This window comes from Mercenaria mercenaria, chromosome 3, assembly GCF_021730395.1.
Source record: "Mercenaria mercenaria strain notata chromosome 3, MADL_Memer_1, whole genome shotgun sequence".
Classification (NCBI taxonomy): domain Eukaryota; kingdom Metazoa; phylum Mollusca; class Bivalvia; order Venerida; family Veneridae; genus Mercenaria; species Mercenaria mercenaria.
In genome coordinates this window covers 100,834,667-100,854,158 of record NC_069363.1, presented here as the reverse complement: position 1 = coordinate 100,854,158, position 19,492 = coordinate 100,834,667, and the positions used below count along the sequence as shown (strand labels likewise).

The 19,492-nt window shown below is 34.1% G+C and overlaps 1 protein-coding gene across 1 annotated transcript in view; it reads right to left on the bottom strand.

Moving 5' to 3' along the window:
- Positions 1–1,281: 1,281 nt before the first annotated feature.
- The window catches only part of LOC123523843 (spermatogenesis-associated protein 6-like), a 32,091-nt gene continuing 13,880 nt past the window's right edge, over positions 1,282–19,492 (bottom strand). Inside the window, exons 2-9 of the mRNA XM_053539496.1 lie at positions 14,281–14,418; positions 13,904–13,952; positions 13,486–13,658; positions 10,934–11,002; positions 10,547–10,598; positions 9,159–9,541; positions 8,524–8,601; positions 1,282–3,333 (exon numbers count right to left, since the gene is read on the bottom strand). Of these exons, the coding sequence (XP_053395471.1) occupies positions 8,527–8,601; positions 9,159–9,541; positions 10,547–10,598; positions 10,934–11,002; positions 13,486–13,658; positions 13,904–13,952; positions 14,281–14,418 (939 nt within the window). The 3' untranslated portion in view covers positions 1,282–3,333; positions 8,524–8,526. The remainder of the gene's footprint in view (positions 3,334–8,523; positions 8,602–9,158; positions 9,542–10,546; positions 10,599–10,933; positions 11,003–13,485; positions 13,659–13,903; positions 13,953–14,280; positions 14,419–19,492) is intronic.

The window sequence follows — 19,492 nt, the reverse complement described above, 5'->3', positions numbered from 1 at the left end:
TAGTAAAAAGGAACAAAAATGGAATATTTCTGCAAGAGTAATGTACCATCGGTAATATCATATGGCTATTCATGTGGAACAACTATTTTCATTTGAATCAAATTCAAAACAGAGGCATGTTGAAAAAGTATTCAAATAAAACTGAAATTCTGAGGGAATCATAAAATATTTGTACCCCACACATCCTAAAGTCTGTCCTTGATCTTTAAGCTGGAGGACTCGGTGTTGCACATGACATGTCGCCTTATTATAGAGAACATTTGAGCTAAGTCTTATTAAATTCCCTTCATTGATAACAGAGTTATAGACTGTACGGACAGACGGAATAAAAGATGGAAAAGCGCATTCCCTGTCTGTTGTCTGTTACATTAACCTGTAGCCTGCTACCGACAACCTTCTAAGTGAAGGCAGCATTGTTTTAAAAATAGTATCTGTTTGAAAATTACATTTTGTTCTTAAAGCACCCATTAGATAGTTATGAATAATAATAAGAGTTCTGCTTAAGCTGTTGATACAGCCACAAGGTGTGTTCTTACACTCGCATGAACAGACTCAATCAAACCAAACTTCTGTTATTCTTGACTGGTTACAGTCTAGGCTTCCAAGAAATGTTTTACAGTATCTTATTTACAAGGAAAAATAAGCAGTTTATCCTTTCTGTTACTTATTCCTTTCTACGATCATGACACAGTTGTTGTAGTGCAAAACTACTGTAATATTACATTTATTATTCAATTACAGTTAAAGAGGCTGTATGAATATGCACCAGACATTACCCCCTTATGTTAAAGGAGAAACAAAACACCAAGTAGATTTAAAGCTAAATAAATTTATTACCATCTACTTCATTTTGTAAACAACTACACAGGTAATGATTGTAGACATATAATAAAAAAGATTAAGGTATAAACAAATATGTTGTAAAACTATAGAAATGTAAAAAAATATGGAAGAGCAGTTGGCACTGAATTGCTACAGAAAAAATGCCGTCTGGAAATGCACAACATGTGACAAACGTGTTTTCATTTTCTTTGTTGAACCTTACAGTGCTAATCAAATCTTATTGAATCTTCAAGGCTCTGATTTTTTTTGTTTTGGGGCTTAACGCAGTTGTTTTTTTCAACAGTATTTCAGTTATGTAACAATGGTCAGTTAACCTAACCAGTGTTCCTGGATTCTGTACCAGTACAAATCTGTTCTCAGCAAGTAACTGCCAACTTCCCCATATGAATCAGAGGTGGGGGATAAATGATTTAAGACACAATGTCTTTTATCAAATCAATCAAATCAATATGGACAAAATACGCCCCAACAGGGTATCAAACTCACAACCCCGCGACCCGTAGATCTATGCTCTCCCCATTGAGCTAAGCGGGCGGTATATCGCTCGTTTGGTGTTGAGTGAGGAGTTGTTTCTGCTTGAACTTTAATCCATATTTTAATGATATATATTTTGTAAAGTTTTTTTTTGTTTTGATAATAGATGGTAATTGACTGTAAAACTTCCGAAATGAAATCCTAGTTGCTATAGAAAATTCTAAAAGTTGTCATAAAATATATCTCTGCTAATCCAATCAATCTTGTAAACTAAACTAAAAAAATCTTGTAAAATCACTGAGTAAAATGCAAGTTGTGATATTTGTACAATATAAATATGAGTGACAGTAATATATAAAACTTGGTACAAAAAATATAAACATCTAGAAGTTAATATAAAGTAAAGAAAAGTATGTATATTAAACAAAAAACAGAAGCAAGGATTTGTTCCCATAAACCCAAATTCATATATATATATATATATTTAACATTGTCAAAGGATGATTGACCTAGACAAATTCTTTATAATTCTAAGTTTGCTTAGTTTTTCTTTCATTTATCACAGATTCTGCTGGTTTTGGCTGAGTGATTTTCTTCAAAAAGAAATAAAACTTATAAACAGGCATAGTTATTACTTAAATGGAACAAATCCGTGTTTCAATATAAACAAAATATAATATCACAGGTTTGAGTAATTGCCTTATTATCAGTAATGAGTACAATATTTTGCAAAATAGTTCAATATCTTCACAGTTATGTGAAATTAAATGCCGAGATCCAGAGTTTATTACAAAAAAATAAAATATCACAAAACAAATAAAATTCACAAAACTAATCACATTTTATTGTTTTACAGTTTCTTTTTACAATAACAAGCATTATGTCCAAATATATTTCTTGTAAATAATTCAGTGTCACAGACCTACACAAATTAATGCCAGTAATAAATAATGTTGCAAGGTATAAATAAAGATAAAAGTCTTTACAAGTGACAGACATGTAACTGGTTAAGCTACAACTGTGTTAACAATTTGTCCAAAATACCGGTATTTAGAATATATTGCCAAACCTCTGTCTCTTCAACATGATACAACATGCAAGTCATCTCAAGAGAACAAGGTATGATAAAGTGTCATGTCACCATACTGATTACGTTTGCAAAACGAAGATGGCTCAATCATAGCATCAAGTGCATTTTTCATAATTATAAATATTGGACAATACATTAAATGTTATCTGGTATTTGTATATATGTTATCATTGGGATGTGCAAGTCATACAGTGTCGTGGTCTTTTTGGGTGCATGGAGTGAATAAATTCAGTGCTATCACAGGCTTCAGTAAAAGATTAAGCTATGGCACTTAGTGGATTGTCCCTGTACATTAAAACAATTTGAAGGGTGAATAGGAAAGAAGTCTTTAGTACTTCTGTATTTATATGCACTTTATATAGGCTTCTTTCACATTCAGTCCTCAAAATTTACCTTCAAATATAATCTTACGTAGTTTAAATGTTGTATACCCGTTTCTTCACTTAGAGACAAACAACTGGATGTATTCTGTGTTTGTATTGTATAACATGGAATTTTAAACAAAACTGTAAAATATATGATAAAAAACAATTAAGAAAATATCACGAGGACATGCACAAGAAGTCAATTTGAAATAATCATAGATTGTTAATTAAAGTTGAGATCCAATAAGTGAATCTATACAATAATAATAAAAATACAAAATGTAAAAAATATTAAACAATAAATATACCTTTAACATAGATCATAAACAATTACATTTAATTTCAAAATATATAATCTCTATGAAAAGAATTACCCTATCACTAACAGACAAGAAAGAACATTATGTTTTTATTAAATCTACAACTATTTTAATAAATTTTTGTCTTCAGAGTTATTTCTAAAATGTCAATGACTGCTTTTGCTATTATTTTTGCAGGATTTCCTCTTCAGTTCAGCAATCCTCTAGGTCATGCACTGGCCAACATTTATTGGTACCCACCCTGGAAAAAATACAAACAAAATGGTAACAAAACTGACAAGTTCAAACAATATATCATTTGATCACACTTAATGGTATACAATAAATAACAAAGCAACATAACTTCAAGAATTATGGCCCCTCCAAAAGGTTAACCTAAACAAAAAATTCAACCAACACCGACGATCAAGTGATGACAATACCTTGTAGATTTATTTTTAAAAAATCAGACGAGCTAGAAAAAGAAATTAGTTGCAAAACAATCCACTGTCTACTATCAATCAGACAATAGGTGCACACCCGCCTACAAATTTGCTGAACATTGGTTCTGCCAACTAAGAGACAATTTGTTTCTACAAACAGGACAAAAACTTTCTTCAAACAGAAAGCAGCATGAAACATTTAGATTAACTATCAGTAAAAGCATTCATATTATTCTTGATAAAATGAGAACATATCATCTTAATCAAAGTAATACGTTATTCTTTTTCCTGCAGAAGACAATGCCTGTAAAACACCAGTAGTCAGGATGCAAAGATTATCAAATCTGCCGCTACGTGTTTGTAAAGAAATGATGAGCAGTAAATGTTGAAGCAGAATTGAAATAAATTTATTTTCTTATCTATTCTTTATCAGATATATCTGCAAACAATTTGTCATAATGTGATTTTATTGCATATAACAGAGCCAGACATAAAATATGTTAGTGACCGGTTTTAAAGTTTCTTTCATTGACAATGAAACAGGTATTAAAGTTTATGTTCAATATCATGTGACTGCATCCTTTAACCCTGAACATGCTTAGATCACCATTTATTCTGCCTTTGTGACCAGAGAAGATCATGATCAGCCTGCACGTCCGCCATTCAGTCAGTATTTTTCGTAATGGTACTGTCCAAAGTAGAGGATGGACAAGTTCATTATAGAAATCAAGCCAGGTAAGAGTTAACATTACTTCTCTCTGCAAAAAATTCACAGACTACGATACCTCATAACATAATTGTCTATTTAAATATGTTTTACTCATTAGAATAATGCATCCATTCACTAATATGATGTAAAACATCCAACTTCAGTGAAGTGGTATCCACTGCCTAACATCATAAAGGCTTCACCCTTTGAAAAAGCAGTTTCTGCATACAAAAACAAGGATGTCAGTTTGGTCACAATGTCTCATTCCCTATTTTTATTTAGCTGGAACAGCTTAGTACATATTCTTTGCAAAAATAACTCATTTCTAAGATTTTTTTTACATTTTAAGTACAGTTATGTGAAACAATGACCTAAGTAAACTACAATGCAGCTGAACATTGTTCTCTATGCAAGATAACTTTTATAAATATAAATATAACAGAAGCTACTAAACAAAAATAGCTTTTTACTTTTAGTAACCCTGTCCTAGACCTTGACAAAAGTAACAAAAAATGCAACTAGATTTTAATTTCCATGAAATCTTCCTATTTCACATGTTTTATCAGTTTATTGTAAGTTTCATAACATTCTATAAAGTAATGGAACTTTGTTTTTTGCTTTAAAAGCTAGCAAATGTACAAACAAGAGCACCAAGGAGCAATATACGCCCAAAGGTATGACCACTGACGCGTAAATGTGACCTTGACCTTAAAGCAAGTCATCTGAAACATGCGCTCGGCAAGTCATCTCAATGTGGGGAACATTTGTGCCATTTAGTTTTTTTTAAAATCCTTCAAGCAGTACAAGAGTTACAGAGCAGACACAAAACAAAGTCGTAGGACCTCTGACCCCCAAGAGTGACCTTGACCTTGAAGCAAGCCATCCAAAACATACACTCTGCACGTCGTCTCGATGTGGTGAACATTTGTGTCAAGTTTCTTTGAAATCCTTCAAGGGGTTCAAGAGTTACAGAGCGGTCACGAAATTGCTAACGGACAGACAGACCAGCGTCATAACATAATACGTCCCTTCAGGTGTATAAAAACTTTTTTTTATTAAAACCAGTTATTGACATAAGGCTGTTATTATTATAAAGGTAAGTAACAACTGACTAACATAATTTGCTTAAATGTCAAGAGTTATCTACTCTCTGTTAAAACAGAACAAAAAAATCCAGAAACCTACAACACAGAAAAATAAAAGATAAATTTGCCTAAAAAGGAGACTATAATTCAATTTGGCAACTTCATACAAAAACAAAGGTATGTTCTTTCACTATACACAAAGTTGTGTTGATTGATAAATACAGTCTTATACTTTAATATGATTTGTTGAACATTTTCATTTTATTTACTATCAGGTAACAAATTGGTAGTCCATGCTTCTCTAGGTAATTAAATGTTATCATATACTCAAATGCCTTCTACAGAGTCACTTTTTCAGCATGAAATATAAGAAAACTTAAAAATATTTTCTGGAGTATCCTGCAAAAATTGTTATAAAACTAAGGGACAGGCAACAGTTTACAAAGTAAATAAAAATCATGTAGGTTACTTTATTTTCAGAATGTTCCAAACACCAGAATATACAAGAACTGTGTCAATGAGACTGTCAGAGGTCCTTGCTGATATTGGAGTGGACGAGAGAATTGTACTGAAGAGAAGGAGAACATGACTGCTGAGGGAATCAATGTTTACAATATCAAACCAGCTAAAGGATGTAAATATTTCAGAATACTATTTAGGAAGTCAGTTTGAAGGCTCAACAACACATGGACTTGATTCAGACATTGATCAACTTTTCTGTCTTAATAAAATCAATTTGATACAACACTGGGCTGACTGGGAACCTGGTATGACAAATAGGCTGATGATCCAGGATGAGACTGTATCACCAGGTTATTGTTTGCTACAATGTCTTGGAGATGATGCTCCACTTCCCCACAATCAGGTACATAATAAACATTTCTGCAAAGACAGAACAGGAAGAATACTGGAAAAAAATACAATTACAACCGCAGAAGAAGCTCTTGTTTTTGCTGATAGAGTAAGACATGGTCCAGCCTATACCCAAGAAGGACAGCCTGGGATTATCGATACTGACACCGTTGTTGCTTTCCGCTGTAAATCATGGCCTCTACAAGGTAGACAATGGTTAGATTAGCAAGGCATAGGCCAGTGGCCTTCAAATCACATGAAGAGATATTGTAGCAACACTGGATGTTTTGTTGTTGCTGCTGGAAACAAGAGCAGTGAAAATGAAGCTGTTGAATGGAGAATATCAACATCTCTAGCAGAAAGGTGTTTAATGTTTAATCTAAATATTACACAACTTCGCTGTTACGTCTTGATGATGATGATATTAACCTTTAGCCTGCTGATGGCAAGTGATTTTGCTTTTGTGGCCAGTGCAGACCAAGATCAGCCTTCACATCTGTGCAGGCTGATCATGGTCTACACTGTTCGCTATTCAGTCAGTAAATTTTCACTGAACACCCCTTCAAATATTAAATAGTTCTGTCCAAATTGAATGATGGACCAGTCCATTACAGAAATTTAGCAGGGTAAAGGTTAAAAAAATTCATCAAGCCACACTTTGAAAACGCCATTTCAAGTTATATGTGTAAAACAGTTCTGTTCCACTGTATTGCAAATACACATTCTAATGTGTGGAGAGAAAAGAACTTACTTATTTGTCTATCATTGTGTTTATTTGTCCTGTACAACTGTATTTTAAACCAAAACTGTCTTCATTTTATTTTACCTAAAAACAATTTGATGAGAGGACATATTTCTCATGAATCTAACCTTGTGAGAACCACTGACCTGGAACCAAACCTTGGTCACAGGGAAACAGCCCTGAACCTACTGGGACAGTGTGTGGAACAAGAGGATCGAGCTGTAGACGCATTACACTGTTATTCATTATCCCTAAATCAAAGGGGAAGAAACAATGCTGCCAAGATACATATTTGTAGACTGTTTTCTTCTATGGTAAATGCTAATTAGTTTTAAATGAACAAAAAAGTTTTTTTTTTAAATTTCAACAAATTTCAACGCAAGTGTCTTACAGTCTGTAGCACCTAATTTTGTCCCTAGATAGTTTACTGATATTGTACATAAAGCAATAGAAATATATTTAGACCATGAGGTGTAACTTGATATTCTCATTACTACAGTATTATAGCTTGTACTTATACAAGGATATATCAACACTTCTGTATGTTATTAACATCAATTTGTTTACATCAGCATTACATACTGTAAAATCATTTAATTTTGTGGGCATGCAATTTCGTGGTTTTGGTCAAAATGGCAATTTTATGGGGATATTAATTCGTGGATTTCAACTTCTGAACATAAAATGAATGGGAATTTTACTTGTTCATTGGGATTAAATTTCGTGGATTGAAGTCTCAACCATGAAATCCACGAATATTAATGATTTCACAGTAACTAGTAAATAAGCACTGTCAGGGATGAAACTTTGCATGAACTGAAGAATTCCTAACTATGACCCCTACAATTTATTTAATACATTATATTCTTAATAAAGCTGTTTGCACTGCTAAAACCAAACCTCCTTTACAACTGTCATTCTTTTGGCTTTTACACAAAATAAAAAACAACATGTTTTATCTATAAATTTAAATAAACTTTTACCAACTCATTGTAAACTATTACCAATGTTCATTTTAGAATGTTCAACTGCTTTATATTTTGTATTTGTGCACACCAGAAGAATGGATATTATTTTACTAGCTGGACTCCATTTATTGATAAAAATGTAACTCTGCCGATAGTTCTTTTGGTAAGACAGACAGAGTTCTTCCTCTTCTTTACATTATATCATCATTCTTTAAGTCACATCAGTGTCAATGGTAGATGAAGACAATGGCCTTCCCTTCCACTCACACATACCTCTACCTGGATTTGTTTCATGCGCAGGAGGAAGCCAGCATAAGAGAGTGGCGGGAGGGGGCGGGGGTATTTAGCAGTTACTATGCTGAGAACAGGTTTGTACTGGTACAGAATCCAGAAACACTGGTTAGGTTAACAGCCTGTCATTACATAACTGAAATACTGTTAAAAAACGGCATAAAACCCTAAACAAATAGGAAGGGGAAAGTGGTTTAAAGTCAGCAACATCTATCACCAACTTTCCCTTTCAGCTGTTGATTTCCAAAAATCTTAGATTTTGTGGCAATGAAATTTATCATCTCCTTATATCCAGAAAGTTTTATCTGATGAAAAGAGCAATGGACTATTGGAAATGATAGTCTCATTAAAGAATCACTAACCTTTTAATAATAACGATATCTTGGAGAATAGGAGAGTTTACTGTCCAGATACGTATCATCAATAGAACGACGGAACACCTGTAACATATTAAATAAAAGAATTAGGATCAAGTTTTCACAAGCTGAAAAATTAAAACTGTATGCACTGGTGGCTTCCTTGTTAATCTAGTCCTTTCAAAAAGGATATGTAATAAACTAAGGTCTAGGTTCAATTCTAAGCCACTCCTGCAATGGTGTTCTTTGAGGAAACAGCCAGTTACAGCATGCACTAGTTTTTCTCCACTTTCTGTTACAATTAGATGTTTTTTTACACAAAAATTTAACAGCTTCATAATATTATAAAACATGTTTATCTTTCTGAAAAAAAAAGTGCCATCTTCTTTATAGGTCCCCTTCCTAGACTACAAAAGATGTGGCAATAAGCTGAAACTTTGTAGAAAGATATTCATGTTTAACATGTTGCTTATTTTTGCCTGTGAAAAACAATGCCATCTTTATAGGATTTGACAATGCTCATTTTCATGTAATACTATCATGATCCATCCACTTGACAGTAATATATATTCTCAGCAACAATTATTTCATATATGGAATATTCACTGTTCATTTATTTAAAATGCTTTTAATTAACATACTGGTGAGTAGGTCCTCCTTGCTCTGTAGGACCTGGTTGGTGTAAAGGACCTGGTCGGTGTATAGGACCTGGTTGGTGTAAAGGACCTGGTCGGTGTATAGGACCTGGTTGGTGTAAAGGACCTGGTTGGTGTGTATGACCTGGTTGGTGTGTAGGACCGGATAGGAGAAGAGCTTCTACTGAGAGAGAGTAGAGCATCAGCTTTAGCTCTGGCTGTGGCTCGTTCTGCAGCAATTTCAATCTCAAGCCTGTCTGCAGTCGACAGAACAGGGGCAGGTGACCTTGCACGGTATGAGTACAATGGTTCAGCTGAACGTGGCCGTATACGTGGTGTGGAAATGTAGGTCCTTCTTGTTTCAGAAGTTAGCTCTGCAACTTCAGCATCTGTGAAATACAGCAAAAATATTCAGGATTTATCACAGACACTTCTATTCTAAAACAATCTTTAATATTCTGATTTTAAAAGATATCTTCCTCAACTGAGCATAAAAACCATGTCATGCAGTAACACAGCTGTCTGTAAGACTATTCTACAACTTATAAGTTGAAGATTGGCCATAACTTGGAAAGAATTATGTAAATAAATATATAATTGCAATTAATTACAAATTAAAATTTTGTCTTGGCGATGATAACAACTTGCATGCAAAACTTCAACTTACTTTTATAAGTCAAATAGGAGCTATAATTTGAACTAGTTTTAACAAAGATTTGGAACGATGATGAGATGTGAGTCTTCCATGAAGTCTCTATCAATACTGTGATATAGTTTGATATTTAGTTGCAAGCATAACTTTAACTGAATTTTCTCAGTAAAAAAGTGTCATATTTTGCAGTAAATCTAACCTAAAGTTGTCTAAATTGGTTATTTCAGTAGACCTGCTGACTATGATGCATTCTATTAAGTTTCATGTGAATACATACTGAGATACTGACTGGATATTTAGTTGCATGCAAAACTTTAACTAAATTTTCTATTTTTAAAAAAGGGCCTTAATTTGAAATAAATTCAACCAAGAGTTGCCTAACTTGGTTATTTTAGTGGATTTGATGCCTGGGAAGCTTTGTGTAAAGTTTCAATCCAATACATGCAATAGATATTGAGATACAGTTTGATAGTGAGTTGCACACAAAACTTTAAGTCAGAATGACTCACAATTTGCATTAAGTTGAAACAGAGTTATCTAGCTTGGTTGTTTCAGTAAGTCTGATGACTAGAAAGCCTTTTACGTTTCAATCCATTACATGCAATGGTTACTGCGACATTAACTAGCATATATGGTATTAAACAAGATGTGACACCAACAATGACAGTGATGGCTGTGAGTAGAATAGCTCTATTCATCAAATATTACCTCCATCAGGGTTAAGTGGAAGCTAAAAACTTACCTTCATCAAGGTATGAGGAGTACACAGGAACTCTATCAGTGTAACAAACAGTCTGAAATCGACATAAAAGAACAAAAACATACAATTAAGATCACCTGACTTGATACGATTATGTAAAGATACACATGGAAAAATACACAGTCACTTTCACTGAATGTCTTCAACTGCACTTTTTTGTCTGCTGAAAAACAAAATTGATTGACTAAAATCATGCAAGTTTGTGTACTTGCAAAGCTACAAAAGCACGAAGTTGTCAACTAAAAGTGGATGTTGAAATTCATCTAGAAAGAAATACAATCACTTTCAAGGTCCATTATTAAACAATGTACACCTGAGCAGGAAATCTTTCCCTAGTGAAACTCCCAAAAATGTTGATTATTTTCTTACCCTTGTGACTGTTGGTACATCCCTGGTTATATTTGTCTGTACAGAAAATTCCAGCCTTGGTGACATTCCCTAAAATGAAAACATTTTTATAACCCCTCTGAGATGTCTTTAATGAGTAAAAGTATTTATTATTTAGACACCATGAAACAGAAGAAGGTTATGTCATTCAATACAATTCATTTCCATCAATCTTGAACATATAAAATAAAATCTATAAAAAGATTCTTTGGAAAGACAGACTACATTCAAACAAAATAATAGCAGACCTGGTTAGACTGAGTCCGGTAAAAATAAGTAATGTTAAACTCAACATGTCCCCTAGCACCGACTAAAACCAAAACATTACAAGGCAGTCTTAAAGACAGCTAAATCCCTCACCACTGTTATGGATAGTAAAAGGAAAAACCTTTGACCTTGAGCTGTGACCTTGACCTTGAACTGACATAGCTGACTCATGAATACTGCACATTGTCTTCATGAGGTGATCATTTGATCCAAATTTCATGAAAATTCTTCAAGGGGTATAGGAGATACAGAGTGGACATAAAATGGAAGGTTCAAACTCTGACCCTGAGATTTGACCTTGACCTTGTGCCGGCATGGCTGACTCAGGAGTTTTGCACATTGCCTTGAATAGGTGATCATTTGACCCAGGTTTTAGATGAATCCTTCACAGGGATTAGGAGACACAGAGAGGACACAATTAGGAAGGCTCAAACCTTTGACCTTGAGCCAACATGGCTGATTCATGAGTTCTGCACATCATCTTGATGAGTTGATCACTGGATTTAAATTTGATGAAAATCCTTCAAGTGGTTTAGGAGATACAGAGCTGACACAAAATGGAAGGCTCAAACTTTGACCCTAAGTTGTGCCCTTGACCTTGAGCCAGCATGGCTGACTCATAAGTACTGCACATTGCCTTGAGGAGGTGATCATTTGACCAAAGTATTATAAAATTCCTTCAAGGGGTTTAGGAGATACAGAGCTGATATAAAATGGAAAGCTGAAACCTTTGACCTTGAGTTGTGACCCTGACCTTGAGACAACATGGCTGAATCATAAGTTCACACACTGTCTTGATGAGGTAATCATTTGAACTAAGTTTTCATGAAAATCCTTCAAGTGGAATAGGAGATATGGAGCGGACACGAGTATGGATGGACAGAAGGACGGAGACCATTCGTATAACCCACCATGACTCGTGGTGGGGGATTAAAAAGACACGAGTGCTGAGTAGTAGTCTGCCCACATCAAATGCATCTATCAAGTTTGAGAATCATATGACATGAAAGCATTCTGAGATTAATGAGTTGAAATTATATTTTATCATGATGAACACGACTGATTCAGTGCTTTTGCAACCAGTGCAGCCTGATCATGATCTGCACTGTGCGACATTCAGTCAGTATCTTTTTTGTATGTAGTCCAATGAACAGTAAATGGTACTGTCCAAATTGAAAGACTGCAAGTTTATTATAGATATTTAGCAGGACAAGAGTTAAATTGCAAATCAGATCACCTAGCATTATCTCATAGTATAACCATCTTAACATTTAATTAGCAATACAGAGACCAAGACCTTTGACTAAGAAACATCAAAATCAAGAGGGGTCCATGCTAACTGTTCTTTTTGTATTAGTGATCTTGCAGCTTGCAATGTGCTTGCTTAGTTTGAGGGTTGCAGGTCAAGTCATTTTGAAAATGTTTTGGTACCTTGTTCATATGTCTGCAAAACCAGTTGCAACTGATGGACAACAATGCATTTTGAAGATTTTCCACAATATGATTACGGTAGCAAAAGATCTTGTGATATAGTCCTTGGCAATCATATCCACTGACCTCATAACCAACAGTGGTCATTCACTGTCAATTGGGTAATATGCCTGACAAGTTAGAGGATCATATGAGCCGCGCCATGAGAAAACCAACATAGTGGCTTTGCAACCAGCATGGATCAGGACCAGCCTGTGCATGGATCCATGCTGTTTGCTAACAGTTTCCCTAATTGCAATGGGCTTTGAAAGCGAACAGCATTGATCCTTACCAATGTACACAAGAAGTTTGTGAGTTTTAGAATCTCTGACTAACAAATGGACAACTAGTACAATCACATAACATGTACCATTGGGTGTATAAAACAGCCATTTCATCTTCATGAAATAATCAGTAATCAAATGCTACCAAGAAAAAAAATTAGTTATGTTACCGGCCTGAAAAACTAAAACTTTTTACATCACAAAGCCAGTTGAAGAAAAACTGGTTTCTTGTCATGAGTAAATTCTAAGATTTGGACTTAATAACAATTCACTCTACTAAAATGTTTTTTTAAAAAAAGAGTTCATGGTCAGCCTATAGCCATGGTAAAGACTATTCAAAACAAAAATGTTTGAAAATTCATGCTCAATCTATTGAAATTGAGTATTTATTTAGCTTACTTAAAACAAAATCAGCTATCAGAGTAAATAATGAACGTTTAAAGTAAAAAGAAATTATACAAAAGCAAGTTTTGAAATCAGATGTTTACTTTTAATAATACAGTATCAACTTACTGGAAATAGAGCAGATCTGAAGAGAATTACTTCCTTGGATGCAGTAGAGTAGGCAGGACTCAAGCTCGGATATGGGAACAGAAATTCTCGAGCATTGGCTGAGAAGGATGCAAGTTTGACAACAGTATCGTAATAGACATCATATTGCAGAAGCTCAATTTCTACCACTTCACCTGATATATACATATAATTTGACACATGGATATGCAAAAACAGAAATCCCATTCCAGGTCTTACAGTAACCTGTATAATCCTGTTCACCACAGAACAAACAAGAGCTGTTACAAATTATATTAAATTTTACTCTAATAAATACATACCGGATAAACAAAAACCTAATTGAAATTTAAATTAATTAAATAAAATCTTTTATTTTTGTACGTTATATGAAAAAAAAGCAAGTAGTTTAAACACCAACCTTCAAGGAACCTTGCTACGTCTAGGGAGTCTATTGCTGAGAAGAATGTCTACAAAATTGAGATTATACAACAAAATTAGACTTTAATATTTAATATTACTGCATACAAATATTTTACAAATAGTACCCCGAAATGGTTTAAGTTGCATTAATTGCAGAATGGTGGTTCTAACAAAATAAATTCAGTGTCTGTCAAATTGCATGTCTCAGAAAAACTGTCAGGACTGCCAAAATACATTATGTATTAGGAGATAACTTTCCTCAAAATATTACGAAATTTAATTTTTTTCTTCAAACAGCTTTGAAGGTAGAATTACGACAACAGTTTTTTATAAATATTGCAATACAGTTTTTGAATTAACTCAATCAATAATCACCTTTTCAAATCTAAAAGATTCGTGGAAAATCAGCGGGAATGTTGGCGGGACTCTGCGTGTAGTTCTGTACTCTCCGAAAGCTTTTATAGCCAGATAAACATCCCTGCTGCTTGCCAACCACACCCCTGGTGCTGACACCTGTAATATCAAAACAACAACAGTGTCGTGAAAAAAAGCACTGATTGTGTAATTATTGCAGGAAATATTTCTATAATCGTATTCAGAAGAAGTGCCAGGATTTCTTATTAGAGGGGGAATGTAATATTTCTTTTGTCATTTTATGGCTATTTTGGCAAGCACACAGACCAAAAGCACCTAAATTCCTAAGAAATGGTAAAACCAGATTCCACTCATACAAAATTGTCAATAATCTAAAAACAAAGATGACTGTTTGTTTGATTTTGGTTTAGCACCATTTTTTAACAGTATTTTAAATACATAATGGTAAAAAGTAATTCTAGCCAGTGTCCTGGATTCTGTACCATTAACAACTTTTTTGCAAACTGTAAACATCTCCATATGAATCAAAGTTGGAGGACAATGTTTACAACAGACACATCTTTGTCAACAACATGTGCCTTGCCCATGGACCTAACTCACAACCCCAAATTTGTAGATCTGCCCTCTTACTACTAAGTTCAGTAGGCATTCTCAAGACAGGGATGAATACATGGGAAAAAACTATGTATCTAAAAGATCATGCTAAACAAGAGCACCGCCTTGCGGGTGCTGACGCTCATCTGATTTTTTTTGTGTAATAGAAATATTGTCCTACCCATGATTTTCTAAGTCTAAAAAGGGCCATCATTCTTGCAAAAAGCAGGATAGAGTTATGTTTCTTGATGTACAGTGTCCACTTATGATGGTGAAAAACTGTTGCAAGTTTTAAAGCAATAGCTTTAATAGTTTATGAGAAAAGTTGACTTAAACATAATACTCAACCAAGAAAATGATTTTCTAAGTCCAAAAGGGGCAATAATTATTGCAAAAAGCAGGATGGAGTTATGTTCTTGCTGTACAGGGTCAGCTTATGATGGTGAACAAGTGTTGCAAGTTTCAAAGCAATAGCTTTGATAGTTTAAGAGAAAAAGTTGACCTAAACATAAAACTTAACCAAGAAATCTGATATTTTCTAAGTCAAAAAGGGGCCATAAATCTTGCAAAAAGCAGGACGGAGTTATGTTTCTTGCTATACAGGGTCAACTTATGATGGTAAACAAGTGTTGCAAGTTTTAAAGCAATAGCTTTGATAGTTTAGGATAAAAGCTGACCTAAACATAAACTTAACCAAGAAAACTGATTTTCTAAGTACAAAAGGGGCAATAAATCTTGCAAAAAGCAAGATGGAGTTATGATTCTTGACGTACAGGGTCTGCTTATGATGGTGAACAAGTATTCCAAGTTTCAAAGCAATAGCTTTGATAGTTTAGGAGAAAAGTTGACCTAAACATAAAACTTAACCAAGAAATCTGATATTTTCTAAGTACAAAAGGGGCCATAAATCTTGCAAAAAGCAAGATGGAGTTATGTTTCTTGCTATACAGGGTCAGCTTATGATGGTGAACAAGTATTCCAAGTTTCAAAGCAATAGCTTTGATAGTTTAGGAGAAAAGCTGACCTAAACATAAAACTTAACCAGGCAACGCCGACGCAGACGCCGACGCCGACAACCGCTCAAGTGATGACAATAACTCATCATTTTTTTTCAAAAAATCAGATGAGCTAAAAAGGTTACTAGTAAACACATATGCCACCATCCCCTATGATGGCCTGGGAAAATAACAGAGTATGAAATTTTCAGTCTTAAGTAATACTTTTGATCGGTCCATTGTTTTCAGTCTGAAGGATCATTGTTACCATGGCCTCTGACCATCTGTCCCCCAATGCCTGGGTTCTACTGACCACAATTACCCTGTGAAATTTTACAGTCAATGGTCTGAGCAGTCTCCAATTATTAAGCAAATGCCATTTTCACTTGTTGCCATAGTGACCTTAATTTTTGACCTACTGATGCACCAAAAATAGGATTGGTGACCACATGCAATAATGCTATGAAGTTTTACTGCCATAGGCTCAGACATTCTCTAGCTACTAATTAGAAATTGTTGTCAGTCTTGTCAGTGTGACCTTGACCTGCGACCTAATGACTCCTAAAGCATTAGTGGTCATCTATTGCCCACAAATCACCATCTTATGAAGTACAACCACTATGTAGGCTCAAATGTTTGTCAGTTCTGACACTAAAAAGTCAACAAAACAACCAGGGAAATCATACAGAGCAAACTGATATTCCCCCTCTTGAGAAGGTTTTTATTTTGCCAGATTCAAGGCATCCAGCTGTGATAAAATTTGTGTTCCTTTCCACAACCAATGACACACTATAATTGCTTAGTTATTCAGCAGTAAAAATGTGTCGTATCCAAGATTACTGCTTGTACTGTTAAACTGAAAATATTACCTAACGTATTGCGCACAAGTGAGTAGCACTTTTGAAATAATGGAGAAATTTAGCACTCTTCTTGCTTTTACCAATATTTTCGCTCACTTTATTACTTAAAATCTGTGTTATATATAGTTTAAATTCTATGCCAAACTTGTGTTGACAAACTGTAAGTAGCTTTAAATTTCTATAATGAACTTGAATGTCAATCTTCCAATTTGGACAGTACCATTAACTGTTAAAAGGGGTGCTTACCAAAATGATACTGGCTGAATAGCGAACAGTGCAGATCATGATCAGACTGCATGGATGCAAAAGCAACTGTGTCCAGCATGGTAAGGGTTCAAAGATATGATAGAGTACATTATAGACCTTAACCATGCCCTATAGTTTGATTTTGACGTTAGAGAGTTCAATTTATAGACTTGTCTGCCAATTAGGGAAATCAGCATGATTTACTTTGTCTTATTTAGGTAAGAACCACTGTCATACTGAATAACATTACCTAAATAACGGACCATGGATCAATATTAAAAGTACGAAAAACACCGCTGACCTCAAAACCAAACTGTAACATAGTCATTATAAATATTTTCCCATTTCTATACAGTGCTATTGATCTGTTTTAAAAATTTTTCCTTTCATTGACACATAAAACTACTTTAAAAAAATCATCTCATTCTGTCATGGTATAATGAGTGATCCATAGAAATTTCAATATTTAATTCTGTAGCTACATTATATTTGGGTTTAGCTAACCAAGAGAGAATTATATTACACTGGGGCTTTAAACTCTACTGTAAATAATATATATACTGTAACTATAGGATACAACATCAATATTTGCTCAATGTATGATAATTAAGAAGCAATCATTTCTATATCTGGTGCAAGGCCATTTCAAAATTAGAAATAAAATAAAATATTAATAATATGTATAATATTATATACTAATTTACAGCATTCTGTTTATTTGGTGTATAAAAATATTTTAAAACAAATAACTCTTAACAGATAAAAAGGAATTCAATTTTATTTTTTATAGTGAATTGCAGAAGAGAGAAAATTATTTCTTGCACGTGTGTATCTTACTTGTAATAGGCTATATAATATGACCTATCTTTCAGTATGGTGAAATATTTTACAGAAGACAATGTACATATGACAGAACCTTAACTTATATTTTGCTTCAACTTGGAAGATTCACAGTAGCTGATCAATTCAGTATACAAATTACATAAATGGTATATTCACAATTACCAAATGTCAGTCAGGTCAGTTAGAACATCAGTAACTGTTGTTATTGTTTTCAGCTTAGATGGACATTTCACCATTCAAAATTTCTTGTGAATCGTCCATTTACATTTTAAACAAAACTTAAGATAAAAAGTACAAGATACTTTACACATTTAAAGCCTTTCAAAAAATGTCTCACTTAAGTTTGCAATATCTTCTATCATAAAGGGTTTACCTCGTACTTTTATCCTCATAGTCACTAGAACCCTTTCCTGGGACAGAGACATTCTGTTGTTAGACTGAAAAGAATGTTAGTATAGAAATATAAAGAAGAAAGATATTTTTTTTTAAAAAAGAGAAGAAAATATTAGACTCTGAAACAATAGCTAGAAAAGTATGAACTGTGACAGTTGGTAATAACGTAGTAAAATATTCACTGTACACAAACATAACAAAGAAACAAGTACTACATGTTGTATGTGAAACCACTCTGTATACAGTGTATCGAGACAGAATAATTTTAAAGCAGATACAACACATGTTTTGTCATGTTGTATCACCTGCAAAGCCTTCAGGGACAGTATAACAAGCCCCCGGGCATAAACAATAAATATCAAACTTATATAAAGTCTTATACTCTTTTCTATTAAAAAAAAACAACACAGTTTTATGCTAAAATGGCGAATTGTTGACTGAAACAGATGTTTACATTGTATAAAACAAGAGCTGTCACAGGAGACAGCGGGCTTGACTATTGCTGGATAGTGAAACTGGGCACATCTGAGGAAACTAGAGCTGTCACTGGAGTGTTTAATGACTCCAATTGTGGATGAAGATATTGCACAATAGCCTGATTAACTATTTTAAGTTTGAATCAAATCCATTCAGTAATAACAGAGACAGAGTGAAAGTGCATCAAAACTTTAACCTAAAATTCTAAGTAAAAAGGGGGAAAAATTAATGAAAAATTGGTGCCAGAGTTATGCACCTTGCATCATATGGTGTGGGTGATGATGTTGAACAACTATTTTAAGTTTGAATCAAATCCATTCAGTAATAACAGAGACAGTGTGAAAGTGCATCAAAACTTAAACCTAAAATTCTAAGTAAAAAGGGGAAATAATTCATGAAAAAGAGCTGTCTCCATAGGATGACACATGCCCCCGATGGCACTTTGAATGAATAGTTATGGCCGATGTTAGAGTTTAGGACCTTTGACTTACGGACCTGGGTCTTGCGCGCGACAAGTCATCTTACTGTGCCACACATTCATGCGTAGTTATTTTAAAATCCATGCATGAATGACAAAGATATGGACCGGACATGCCCATCATTGCACTATCATGAAATATGACCTTTAACATCTAAGTGTGACCTTGACTTTTGAGCTACGGACCTGGGTCTTGCGCGCTACACGTCGTCTTACTGTGGTACACATTCATGCCCAATCATTTTAAAATCCATGCATGAATGACAACGATATGGACCCGACACGCTCATCAATGCACTATCATGAAATATGACCTTTAACGTCTA